This window comes from Meriones unguiculatus, chromosome 12 (assembly GCF_030254825.1).
Source record: "Meriones unguiculatus strain TT.TT164.6M chromosome 12, Bangor_MerUng_6.1, whole genome shotgun sequence".
In the NCBI taxonomy this organism is placed as follows: Eukaryota; Metazoa; Chordata; class Mammalia; order Rodentia; family Muridae; genus Meriones; species Meriones unguiculatus.
Window position 1 is genome coordinate 79348896 of NC_083360.1, and position 13161 is coordinate 79362056.

The following is a 13161-nucleotide window of genomic DNA, read 5'->3' on the forward strand; positions in this document are numbered from 1 at the left end:
TCTCCTAAGAAACAGGGAAACACCATACTTGCTCATTGGCAAGTGCTGGCTTGACCCCAGTGGGTCTGCTTGACCTCCCTGGAGCCTTCCACTGCAGTATCCCTGCTATGATATCTTAAGACCATGAGTGTATTCACCAAGACCCGGAATCACTGCATCAGTTAGGTTAATTTGTAATATAAAGGAACTGAGCATCCTTCTAAAAAGGAAATTATAGAAAAGTCTAGAATATATTCTGGGGTTACAGTGAGTGATAGTATTGGCCTAGGCTCTGGAGAACTGGGACCTTAGAGATGTAAGGATCGGGCTATTGGGCTAGTAATCTGTCACCTCCTTCTTTAAAAAATGAGATGTATTTTAGGATTCAGTATTCTGATGCCCCTTGATTATAAAATAACCCTCAGTGGAATCTGGAGCAGAATTGATACATATAAAAAATGACTGGTTTGTGCATTAATAAGCCCTATAAATAAGCATCGGTTTTAGTTAGGCTTTGCTACCAGTTAAGTTACAGGCATGATATATCTTGGTAACAAATTTGTTATGCAAAACTTAACCAGCCAGCAAATCCTAATGAGACACAGGGTTAGGCGTGTCAGCTCAGGGGGCCACATTGCCTGGCTTCAAATTCCAGCCTTTCCCTGAGTGATTCTGATCAACTTTTTAAATCTCCAAAGCTCTTGGGTTTTCACCCCTATAAGGATAGTCATTTAAAAAGCAGGCACACAGAGTTGCCATGAGTGCATTGCCCTAGGTTTCTGTGTCATCTGTCAGAGCTGGAGAGACGGCTCAGCAGTTAAGAGTGCTGGAGACATACTTGTACAGAGCACGTGGGTCTGTTTCCCAGCATTCACAGGGTACCACAACTGCCTGTACCTCCAAATCCAGGGCACCCGACACCTGAGCTCTAAGAACAACTGCGCTCAGGTCGGTGTACCTTCACATGGGTTCACATACACACATGTAAATGAAAAAGTATAGCATCTGTCAGGAAAGCATTTTAAAAACCAGTTTAAGCTGGATGTAGAAGAGTACTAGAGAGGCCAAGGCAAGAGAGGTCAAGGCTAATCTAGACTATGTGTTTAGTTCTGCTTTACACAGTGAAACAAATGACAAATGACTGCCAACTGGAAACACATCAAGAGAAAGAGAGATAGAGAGAGAGAGAGAGAGAGAGAGAGAGAGATGTGAGCAGATATAACGTGTTTATATCTTTATTCCCTAATTCATAAATCTTAACCAATGGTGTTGTTATTATGAGAACTACTCCAAGCCAGTCATGGAAACATTCCTGGGCTGATCAGATGGCTAAGTGTGTAAAACTGCCTGGAGACCCAACTTACATCTCTGGGACCTACATGGTAGAAGGAAGGAACTAACTCCCCAAAGTTCTATACAGAGAGAGGGAGAGAGAGAGAAAGAAGGGGGGGAAAAGTGGGGGGAGTGAATAAATAAAAAAATAAACAAAAAGTTGTAAGAGAAAGCACTCCTTATAAGGCTATTTTTAATGGGAGAAGGGGGCTTGCTAGCGTCTGATGAATGAATGAGTGTGGCACTCGGGGAAGGATGGGAGGTACCATGATGATTTATAGTTATAATCTTCAAAGCTGTAATTCCATCCAGGTCCTCCTGTGTGTTTGCTTTCTCCACCCTCGGCCCCCCCCCCCCCCCCGCCTACTCCCTGCCAAGCCCCAGCCCTGTGTCCTCCCTTCGTTTGCATTCTGTTTAGCTTGCAGTGGGCTTGATGAACTTGGCCCTTACAGTCTCCCCACAGCCACACAGGTGTGTCGGGCTGGCTGGGAAGCCCTCCCAGACGCTGACAAATGCTTGGCAGCAGGATAGAGAGGAGAAGCAAAAATTTGGCTGACATCTTCAGGTCTGACAGCTAGAGAGTTCCGTGGCACCTTTAAAGCTGTAAGACAAACGATGAGGGTGCTGCCCACCTCCCCCTTCTCGCTCCCCGCCCCCCCCCTTTACTACTCTCGACTTGGATCCTCATTTTCTACTCTGTTGCATATTTCAGCCAGTCTCAAATCTACAGAGCTTTGTTAACTTCAGGTGGTGTGTGGAAGAAGAGACGTGAGTAAGGCCAGGAAGGGACCCACGGAAGAATTTTGTGCCGATGTGTCACAGTCTGGTCCCATATCTTTCCTGGCACAAAATCAGCCTCTTCTCTTGAGGCCACACATATTTGGCAAGTGTCTTTGTTACTCTCCTGAGGGGGTGTTGGAGGAATGAAGGTGATAGATAATACGGGGTAGATACTGGCTGCCTAGGGACATGAGAGAATATGGAAAAAAATTCTTTCCAAAAGAGCTTTTTTTTTTTTTATTGCATTAGATTTTAAGGTCTGTAAACAATTACAGCATTCAGGGAGTGCAGGGTTTAAATGAGAAACACAACGTTGTCAGGTTATGGCAGCCGGATAAAATGGCATGAGCTCCGGAAATCTGTAATTAAATGTATTTTTGAAAATGAAAAATATAGCGTAACATCTGGTTTATTTCACTTATAGTGTCTGGGTAATGCTTAAATAAATAAGTGTGATTGACTTTGGCTGATATTTGGGTTTCTCTCTGTAAAAGTCGCCGTATTTTAATTAAAACTTTTTTTCCTGTTTGGATCTACTTATGTTGTATGCAACCAATCATTCACACACATAAAGAAAGCGAAAAGTCTCATGGTCGTTTTCTCTTGTTGCAGAGGATCTTCAACTCCTTGGTTTACACAGAGAAGATCTCAAATGGAGAGAGCGAAGTGCAGCAGGTAAGAAGCTGAGGCGGGGCACTCCCCAGCCCTGTCTCCCCTTTCCGCTGAGCTGTTCTGGCAGTCTCCATTAGGGGGTTTGCCTTTTACTCTCCCTGTGTAAGGGTGGCATCCTCACCTGCTGTCAGGTGCTTAGAAGTTACAGATGGCTCGCAGCCTTTCCTCGTGTACCTTGGAAGCCTTTTCTTTTGTTATAAACATCTTTCACCTTCCCAAATCTAAAGACTTTGAGATGCGTTTTGTCTGATGCAGAAAATAAGCACCCGGAATTTAAAATCAGACCCCACATTCCACCGTCTCCATGCACCCTCTGGTCATAGCAACAGTCCTTCTCTGCTGCCATCCCCCAATCCCCCCCAACCTCCTTTTGTTGACGGTCGTTTGTCAGTCTCATATAAGAAACTTCTAATATCTGCCTCACGAGGTTCTGATAACCAATGAGAATAAAGTGAAATCATCTTAGTGAAAGGTACTGGCTTCGAAGCAGCTACCGCTACATCATGCTTTTTTTGTTTCCTCTTTACAGAGTTCTCTTTTCTTCTTCCTCTTCTTCTTCTTCTCCTTCTCCTTCTCCTTCTCCTTCTTCTTCTTCCTCTTCTTCCTCTTCTTCCTCTTCTTCCTCTTCTTCCTCTTCTTCCTCTTCTTCCTCTTCCTCTTCTTCCTCTTCTTCCTCTTCTTTTTCTTCTTCTTCTTCTTCTTCTTCTTCTTCTTCTTCTTCTTCTTCTTCTTCTTCTTCTTCTTCTTCTTCTTCCTCCTTCTTTCAGTGCTCTGTGCAGTCAAAATTCTTAAAGGCCAGATTCTGTTTGTATGTAGCTGGTATCGGGTGAGGTGCCTTCTTTGTTAGAACGTGGTGTTGGTGAGCTTGGACATAAATAATTAGCGGGTGCTTGAGAAAAGTGGTTTGAAAAAAAAAGGAGGCTTTAATTTCAGGTAATCCACCAACTTCATTCCAGCACGTGACCATCGACAAGTAACTTGAAGCTAGGTTTAAAACTTCAATGAGAAACAGAACCAAGCTCAAAACCAGAGTGCAGCAGAAGGGTTTCACAGGATAAAAAGAGAAATATAACAAAATGTGTAATGGCTAAATGCTGAGTTCCCTCTGTTGTTGTTGTTGTTTTTTTTTTGTTTTGTTTTGTTTTTTGTTTTTGTTTTTTTTTTTTTTCATTGAGACAGCTTGTCCAGATCCGGGCTTTAAAAGTGCTTTCTCAGGAGAAAGGGTTTGCATCAGGGTGAAGCTATTATGAGGTAGTTATTTATTCATGATAGCGTGATGTGAGCTAAGTTCTACACTCGCTGTTTAGAGGTGGGGACCTATTTTCATCACTTTAAAGTGGTGATGTGGTGATGCATCTCTCTCTCTCTCTCTCTTAGTTTAGGTATTGTTAAGGATAAATAGCTCGAAATTGCCGTGGTGTGCCGCGGGAGTCTTGTCTGCCTGAGTCCTGACTACCATTTCTACACAAAGCCTGCTCGGTAGAGGAGATGTTTTGGGAGACAAACGCTATTTGATAACCCTTTAAAGAATGTGATCTGGGGTATCAGTTTAGCCTGTTTTTGTGGGTTTTTTTTGGGGGGGGGGGTGGTGGGGGTGGTGGAAGTAACAGATACAGGTCCTTACACGGGCTGTTTCTGAACGTGCAGCTATTTTGTATTCTTGGGCTGACATCATTTGTTAAACCAGCTGTGACTGAGTTTGGAAGCCTCCAATGTAGCTGTTAGAAGTTAGAGCAACTGACGGAGCACTTACGGAGCACTGGTGGAAGGCCATTTCAATGTATCACGGCTAGTCCTTGCCAGAGGACCTTTGGGAGCAAGTGTCCTATTGAAGAGGAGGAAACTGAGGCCCCGAGAGAGTACAAGTCACCTATACTGTCATGGCTATGAAGTAGAAGGATAAGTTTTGAAAAATCGCTACAGCACAAACACACATTGTCTATTCTTTTTGACCACTTTCGTCACTGTGTGCTTCCACTCAAAGTGGACTGTCTGCTAAATTATCTTCACCTGAAAAATCCGTTTAATAACAGAGATTTCCCCATCTGCTTCATGTGCCTTCTCACTGACTGTCAAATTGTTCCTTCCTAAGGAACCAAGATGTTCTGATCTTTAACTATGCCATCCTCTTCCCTCTGACCCCTAGAAGCACCCCAAGCAAGAGGGTCTTGTGTCTTCTCTCTAGTTAGGAGAAAATTGCATTGTTATTGTTTTACCTAAGTTTTAACGTATACAAGTACTGAAAATTGTCTTCTGTGCCGTGACTTCTAGATCATTTCAGCACTGCGATCTGTTTCACAATAATAAAAAAAAGTACAATTACGTGTTTTCTAAAAAAATTTACCAGCTCACTGAGATTTCCCTATAGTTTCCCCATTTTATAGCAAAGAGACTCCTGCTTACGAACTATACATATGCGCAGTGAGACGGCGCCGCCACACTTGCTCTGCTAGCCTGACCGTCTGTGCCTGGTCTCCAGAGCCCACATAAAGGTGGAAGGAGAAAACCAACTCTACGGAATCATCCTCCAACCTTCACACATGATACAAACCCACACCCCTGAGGCCTTGTCCACAGTAATAATAATTAAAATAATTTTTAAGCAATTAAAAACTCTGGACCCTGTGATACTAGACAGCGCCCAGGACAAAAATCTGCAGAAACATGTTCACCTGCCATGTTTTCTCTTCTATAAAAATATGCCCCACCGCGGCACTCACACTTGCAACTCCTTTGAACTTTGGAACACTAGTAACAAATTAATCACTTGTAACTAGCTCTGTCTTTCCAGAAAGTTAAAATGTACCCAATATGTAAAGAAGTTTGTAAAGTATAACAGATATGCTCTAAGGAAATACATTAAAACAAACATATCAACCAAGACTTTGGAGAGCTTTGAATAACCTTCCAAAGAAGGTGCCCCACCGTTTCTCTGAGAGGTAACCCTATTCACTATATAAGTATGGCTGGCCTGGAACTCACCATGTCAACCAGGTTGGCCTGAAATTCACAGAGATCTGCCTGTCTCCGCCTCCTAGCGTGTGGATTAAAAGAGTATACTACCGCATGCTGCTTCTCTTATTTTTATTAATCCCTGAGGCCACAGAGGGCTGCTGCTTACTGGCTTGTTCCTCATGGCTAGCTCAGCCTGCTCTCTTAGAGAAACCAGGACCGCCAGTCCAGGGATGGCACCACCTACGATAGACTGGGCCCTCCTCCATCAATCAGCGAGAACATGCCCTGCAACAGGATCTCATGGAGGCAGGTCTTCAGTTGTGGTTCCCTCCTTTCCAGTGGGTCTAGCCTGGATGAGTGATCATAAAACTATACAGCGTACTCCCAAATTTTGGGTTTGGTTGCTTTCGTTCTTTACACAAATTTAATTCATATGCTTTTGCTGTTGTTCCCTTGGCTGTTTAGAAGCACCTTTGACACCTACAGTTAGGTTCGTTATAATTTTTAATTCTGTGGTTGTTTATGGATCCATTTTATAATATATTTTGTTTCTGTCACAGTGTTGACTTTTGTTCACACTTCCATAGGGTTCGTATTGGCTGAATTTCTTTAATCACAGGAACTTTATTTTGCCATCATCTCAGTGTTGGAGGGAAAGACTATGGATTGTTGGGTTTGTGCCTCTATGGGCTTTCCAGCCCTGAGTGGTGGCAAGGCAGGGAGGGACTGTCACATATCACTTGAGAATCATGTCTCAAGCCCAGTGTTGGGCGTGCTTCAAGAGTGACAAGCTGCCCTCACAGGGTGGCCTTGGGTTACTCTCCTAGGACAGAGTTGCAGATTTGCTGAGGTACATCCTTACCGATTCTCGGTCATTTCTGATTTTTAGTCTTTTTACCAAATTGAGATATCTAAAAGATTATCTTATAAGTTGGTTGAAGTGACATTTTTGTTTATAGTGCACAAAACTTACTTTTTTAGTTCAGTGTATCATACATGCTAGGCAAGAACTGTACCAACCTTTTCGTAATTTTTTTTGGGGGGTGATCCATTAATATATTTTTGGCATTATTTATTGAGTTGTTTTGGAACTGCTATACTGTATATTCTAAATCAGCCATATCCAAAGAGAGCACTGTGAAGAAAAAGGTCCTGCATCTTCATGCTATCTGGTCCACCAGCCACCAGCCATGTGACTCTTTATCATGTGTCCAGATTCTGACTGATCAAATTTAAATTTTACCCAAACTTAATGTAGCTGTGCTGGCTGTGCCTTAAGCATTTAAATTTTGTGTTTTCTGAGCTGGGCAGTTGTGGTGTACGCTTTGGTCCCAGTGCTTTGGGAGGCAGAGGCAGGCGGATCTCTGAGTTTATGGCCAGCCTGGTCTACAAAGCAAGTCCAGGGCAGCCAAGGCTACACAGAGAAACCCTGTCTTGAAGCCGCACTCCCCCCCATTGTATTTTCTCCCACCTTTTGTTTTTACTTGTTCTTTGACTTTCATATAGCCTTTAAAGAACATTTTGAGTCAGTTTTTGAAGCTCAGTAGGTGGAAGTGCTTGTGGCCAAGCCTGATGGCCAGCATTCTGTCCCTGGAACCCTCATGGTGGGAGGAATGCTGAGAGCCTATGCTTTGACGTGTGCTTTATACTGCCTTCCAAGAATCTTACCTCTTCCCTTTGACACTTGCGTTCTCTGGAGCTGGCTGGTTTTGGTTCTTCCTCATCCATTTCTGAATGCTCATCCACACCGATTGACTAGTCTTGATTACTCGTTTCTATGTGTCTGCAAGTTTGATCTGCTTCCATGGGCCTGTCAATCTGTCACTATGCTGGTATCAGGGCCTGACCTGGAAGACAGAGGCATCAGATCCCATTGAACTAGAGTTATAGGCAGTTGTGAGCTGCCTGACATAGCTGTTGGGAACCCAGCTCAGTTCTGACGTGGAAGCAGTCCTTACTCTTAACTACTGAGCCATTTCTCTTACCCCTGAGTAGTCTTAAAAGAACTGAAAAACTAAACTAAACTAAACAGAAAAAGTTTTATTTCCATGAGTCCTTTGCCTGCATGTATGTCTGTGTATCACAAATGTGCTTTGAGGCCAGAGGAAGGCATCAGATCCCCTGGAACTGGAGTTACAAACAGTGATGAGCCACTGTGTGGGTGCTGGGAATTGAACTCAGGTCCCCTGGAGGAAGAGCACATGTTCTTAATCATTGAGCCATCTCTCCAGCCCCTCTGGAGCCCCACTTTTGTATCCAGTGTTAAAATCTGATGCAGTGACATCCCCCCTTCCATTTACGGTTCTTGGTTTCTTGTGTAGTTTCCCCTGCTAGCCAAGCCCTGAGACTATCTCCATCCTGGTGTCCAGCCCTTTATCGAGAGTGGTAGTTCAGTATCTCCAGACCTTGTACACACCCACACCCACACTGTCTAAAATCCAGTCACACACTCTCTATCGTTAGCCCATGGGTTCTTGCTGTCTGTTTTGGCTAATAAGATCTTCTCCTTGGGAGTCAGATCTTATTTGTGTGCGTCATAGAACTTGGCAGGAAATCTAATATGTTGTTAATATCTTCGGTTAAGGGAGCAAAGTAATTAACACTAATAAAAAACATTTTATGATTCTTGACTCTTACCACAAAATTCTCTATGGTGGACTGTTTTTCCTGCTTTCACCCATTATTACTTTTGCATTAGCCTGGGTCTAAATTGCCTAACAGTGTGTTTTAAGTCTTTGATTCATTTTCTGTATGCAGTTTTCCTGCCAAAAGACAGTGGCAGCAGCCTCAGAAAGAGAAAATCCCCACCACCACCACCACATTCTTCTGAGGAAACTTCCCATAGATGACAGCTTTGACTAAGTCAAGACATTAAGTTGTGTGCATCATGTGAAGTTGAATATGAATCAAGAAAAACAAATTTTAGAGCTAGTGGCCCCCAAAGGTAGCAAAACAGGCTCCTTAAAGGGCAAAGCAGGGAAGAAGAAACAATGCAGTCAGAGCTTCTAGGATGCTGGCTTTAGCCACCTTGGACTTTCTTCAACGGTTCAGTCTTTTTTTTTCTCAACTGCTTCTGTAATTATTTATGTTAATAATCGACTTAACAAAATGGCAAATAATCTCTTCATTATTAATAATTCAGGAGCTGTTGGGCTGCCAGCAGCAGCGGTTTCTAGAGGACTGCAGAGATCTTCTAAATGGGCATCTGGTGAGCAAGCCGCGTGTTCAGGAGGTGAACGTGACGTTGGTCAAGGCGGTCTGTAGGCAGCTCTCTCCATCTACAGTTCACTTCGCCTCTTCAGGGCCTGGCCCATCAGACGAAACAAGCTTCTTCTTCTCTATTCAAAACACAGAAAACCACCCTCTCGACCCCACCTTACTATCCACCTACTGTCCCATTCCTTTCTGGGAAGCACAACCCATGAAGACAATTACCTAGTCCTATTCAGGTCCACCCATGGCCTCCATGTTGTTAATTCCAAGGTCTTCATTTATGTAACTAACAGGAATATGAAACATTGATTTTAATCTTACAAAAAGATGTATAATGTTGTATGCATGTAGAAGTTAGAAGTGAGTGACTGTTTCCCTGGAACTGGAGTTACCAGCAGTTGTGACCTACCATGTGTGTTCTGGCAACCAAACCCAGGTCCTTTGAAAAGCAGGAGGTGCTCTCGCCTGCTGAGCCATCTCTTCAGCCTGTTGTATGTTCTTGATTGATCTTTTTGGTTACTGTGGGTCTTCGGGACTGCACAGTTGCCTCCTTGTCGTGAAGGAAGCATGTTCCTTCCTTGGAGTATGGCCTGCCGTGCCTCCTAGATTCTGTTTGTTGCTGTTTGTTGGTTTGGTTTTGTTTTTGATGCAGGGTCTCTCTGTGTAGCCCTGCCCGGACTGGAATTCGATCTGTAGACCAGGCTAGCCTCATGGTCACAGATCCTCCTGCCTCTGCCTCGTGGGTGCTGGGATCAAAGGTGTGTGCCATCCCACTGGCCCAGCTCCCCAGACTCCTGTTTTCTTTTTTTCCTTTTTCCTGGTCCATTGTTTCAGTTTTCATAGCACATGGGTACCAACTGTATATGACCATTGTAGAAATAATCCTTCCTATTTTACCTTCTAAAGCAATATGATTGCTGCTTTCTTTTCCTTCCTTCCTTCCTTCCTTCCTTCCTTCCTTCCTTCCTTCCTTCCTTCCTTCTTTCTTTCTTTCTTTCTTTCTTTCTTTCTTTCTTTCTATGTATGGCAGAATCCATCTTAGCATCATGTCTAGTTTTCTATGTGGAAAGAATTTTTTATCATTCTGGTTTGTTTGTTTGTTTGTTTACTAGATATAGAGGCAGGGTGGCTTGTACCCATGGTGATCTATTCTGCTTGTTTGGTTTTTTGTTTGTTTGTTTGTTGTTTTTTTGTGTTTTTTTTTTTTCATTTGCTTGCTTAACATTTTTCATTTTGTGTCAATTTAATATGTTGGGTTTTTTCCCCCATCAAGAAATTTGTCCTTTTAAGTTGTCAAATATGTTGGCACAAATGTGTTCATAACATCCTCATCTTTACAAGAAAAATTTTAGATTTTTAAATTTTATTTTATGTCTATCAGTGTTTCGCCTGCATGTATGTATGTATGTATGTATGTATGTATGTATGTATGTGCACCCCAGGCATGTCCACAGAAGAGTCTCAGATCCTTTGGAAATGGAGTTATGGGTGGTTGTGAACCCCCCCCCCCCCCCCCCGTGGGTGTTGGGAACCAATCCTGTTTCCTATGCAAGAACAACTGGTGTAAAAAGATTTTTTATTCTCCTGCTATAATTGTTGTCTCAGACTGCCTCTGTCAGCTAATGTAGGCCTTGTTCTGGAACCTTCTAGCCTCCAGACCATCTAACCTAGGCCTAGAATGATTTTTGCCTCTGAGACTTACTGCTTAATAAGCTCATCCTTTCTTGTTCTTACTAAGTTCTGGGCTGGCTGGTTCAACTCTTCTGCTGGCTGATGTATTCAGTCTGGCCTCTCTCTTGGCCTTTGAATTGCTCTGTTCGGCCTTAAACTAACTCCAGCAATGTTTTCTAATCTTCTCGCTCCTTCTCATTCCCTAGCTCATTCTGCCTTCACCTGAGTCTCTCATTCAACCTCTCTCAGTAAAACTGATTCCCCTCTCTCTGCATCGTCCCTTAAGTAGCTTCCCTCTCTCTTCTCATGAGAAGAGAAATCTTTCTCTGATTTGTCACCTTTTCTGCCACTCAATTAGACATCACTTCCAAATACGGGTGCTGCCTTCTACAAACTAACTTTACCTTCATAGTTTGTGATTAAAGGTGTGTCCTGCCACTGCTGGATCTAAGCTTCTCTTTACCTGACTTCTGCTCTATATCAGGCTGGTGTGAACTCAGATCTGGTTGCCTCTGTCTCCTGGATTAAAGTCATGTTTGTATTCCAGCGGGATCACACAGACCTAGAAGGTCTTTGGATGTGATCTTTTGCCAGGACAGCCATGTTCTGAATTAAAAACCCTCTGCAAACAGGTGCTTTTAACCACTGAGCCATCTCTCCACCACTACCACCACCACCCTTTTTATCTTTTCAGTATCAAGGGGACGGGTGAAGAACAATAGAAAAACATTAGTGACATTGGCCTATTTCATGGAAAGACGGATAAAATAGATAAACGTGCAGCTAGACAGAGAATACCTTATTTCATCATTCTTTTTTTTTTTTTAAGCTTCCCAAGTTCGATATGAAGTAGTTAGTTGGTTTAGAGGCTCTCAGGGTTATAAATTTATAAATGTCCCTGTGAGTACTGTTTTATCTCCCTTGCAGGGCGAAAGACACCACCCTTCATTCCTGTTTAGTTTATTGAGACTTGGGGTCCATGGCCTAGTCTGTGTTCTATCTTGTTGACGACATCAAGCATGCTGGCACAGACAGCTCTCCTGCAGCTGTTAGGTGTTCTTCTGTATGGGCAGTAGGAGGCAGTTCTCTGAGTTTGGGGTGAGGCTTGTGTACAAAGCAAATTCCAGGACACCGCCTGCTGACGTCAAGAAGAGAAGATATGGTATCTCCCGCATACTTACGTGTACGGTGCTGTTCATTTCTCCCTGAAGGCACCAACTGATGATGTCAGGATAACTTCCTGTACCGTTTATCTCATAGCTTTTCTTTGATTCATGCGTCCTGAATGTTTCTCTACCTCATCTTTTCTCTTAAAAGGTATTTTTTTGACTCAACCCAAATTCTGCTTTGCCTTTTTTTGTTGTTGTTGTTGTTGTTGTTAATTTTTAAATTGATTTTGTGTATGAGTCCTCTGCTGGATATACACCTGCACCCCAGAAGAGGGCGTTAGATCCCTTTATAGATGGTCATGAGCCACCGTTGTGGTTGCTGGGAATTGAACTCTGGACCTCTAAAAGAACAGCTGCTGCTCTTAACCTCTGAGCCATCTCTCCAGCCCTTGCTTTGACTTTTTTTTTTAATATTTATTTTCTTTTATGTGTGTGTGCACCCTTGAGTGTATATATTATATGCCACTTGTATGCAGATGCCCAGAGAGGCTAGAAGAGGGCGTCAGATCTCCTAGAGCCAGAGATACAGGCTGTGCTGAGCCTGGGGCTAGAATCCTGCTCCTCTGCAGGAGCAGCCAGGGCTCTTCACAGCTTTGACATCTCTTTAGCTCCCATCCCCTTTTTCTTTTAATGCTTTCAGAACCATTTTGCTCTCTGCCAGACGCCTCAGCTTCTAATTGTGAATCAGTGAAAACTGTTACCCTGCATATAGGTTTTTTTTTTTTTTTTTTTTGGTGTTGTTGTTGTTTTTCTTTCCTCTGGTTCATCTCTGGTTTTTCCTTTATTGCATTTGTTTGTTTGCTTGCTTCTTGCCTTTCAGGGAATTAATTGTGACTGAGTAGGTACAGCAGTCTTTACACTTAGTCAGCTTGGGGTTTTGTGGCATGGTGGTGTTTGTTTTTTTGTTTGTTTGTTTGTTTGGTTGTTGTTGTTTGTTTGTTCTGAGCTTTCTGAATCTTTAAATGACATTCATCAAATGCAGACATCTGTGGGACTTTATTTCTTCAATTATCTTCTGTATATGACTTTCCTTCTGATTACATGGATACTCTGTATTTTACTATTTACAAGAATCATCAGACACTGTATTTTGCTCCTCTTCTGCCCCTTTTTCCTTCTTTCTAATCTTCAGATTATACCACTTCTATTGATCTACATTCATGCTTACCACTTGTCTTAATTCTACAGTCAAATCTCAAGTACATCTATTTCTAAATTTCAGATACTATACTTTTCAGTTCTGAGATTTCCATTTCTTTCTGTTAAAGTTTCTGCTGATGTTTCTTTTTCCACAATACCCGAAGATAGTTACTTTTACAAACTTAGGTATGATTTTAGTGGCTGCCTTAGACTTCTTAAATGACTCTAAAGTCTAAAGCATTATTTGACT

At 42.7% G+C, this 13161-nt stretch overlaps 1 protein-coding gene across 1 annotated transcript in view; it reads left to right on the plus strand.

Moving 5' to 3' along the window:
- Cachd1 (cache domain containing 1) overlaps positions 1–13161 on the plus strand; it is a 221589-nt gene that overhangs the window by 84099 nt on the left and 124329 nt on the right. Inside the window, exon 2 of the mRNA XM_060365967.1 lies at positions 2704–2766. Coding sequence (XP_060221950.1) covers positions 2704–2766 — 63 coding nt within the window. The remainder of the gene's footprint in view (positions 1–2703; positions 2767–13161) is intronic.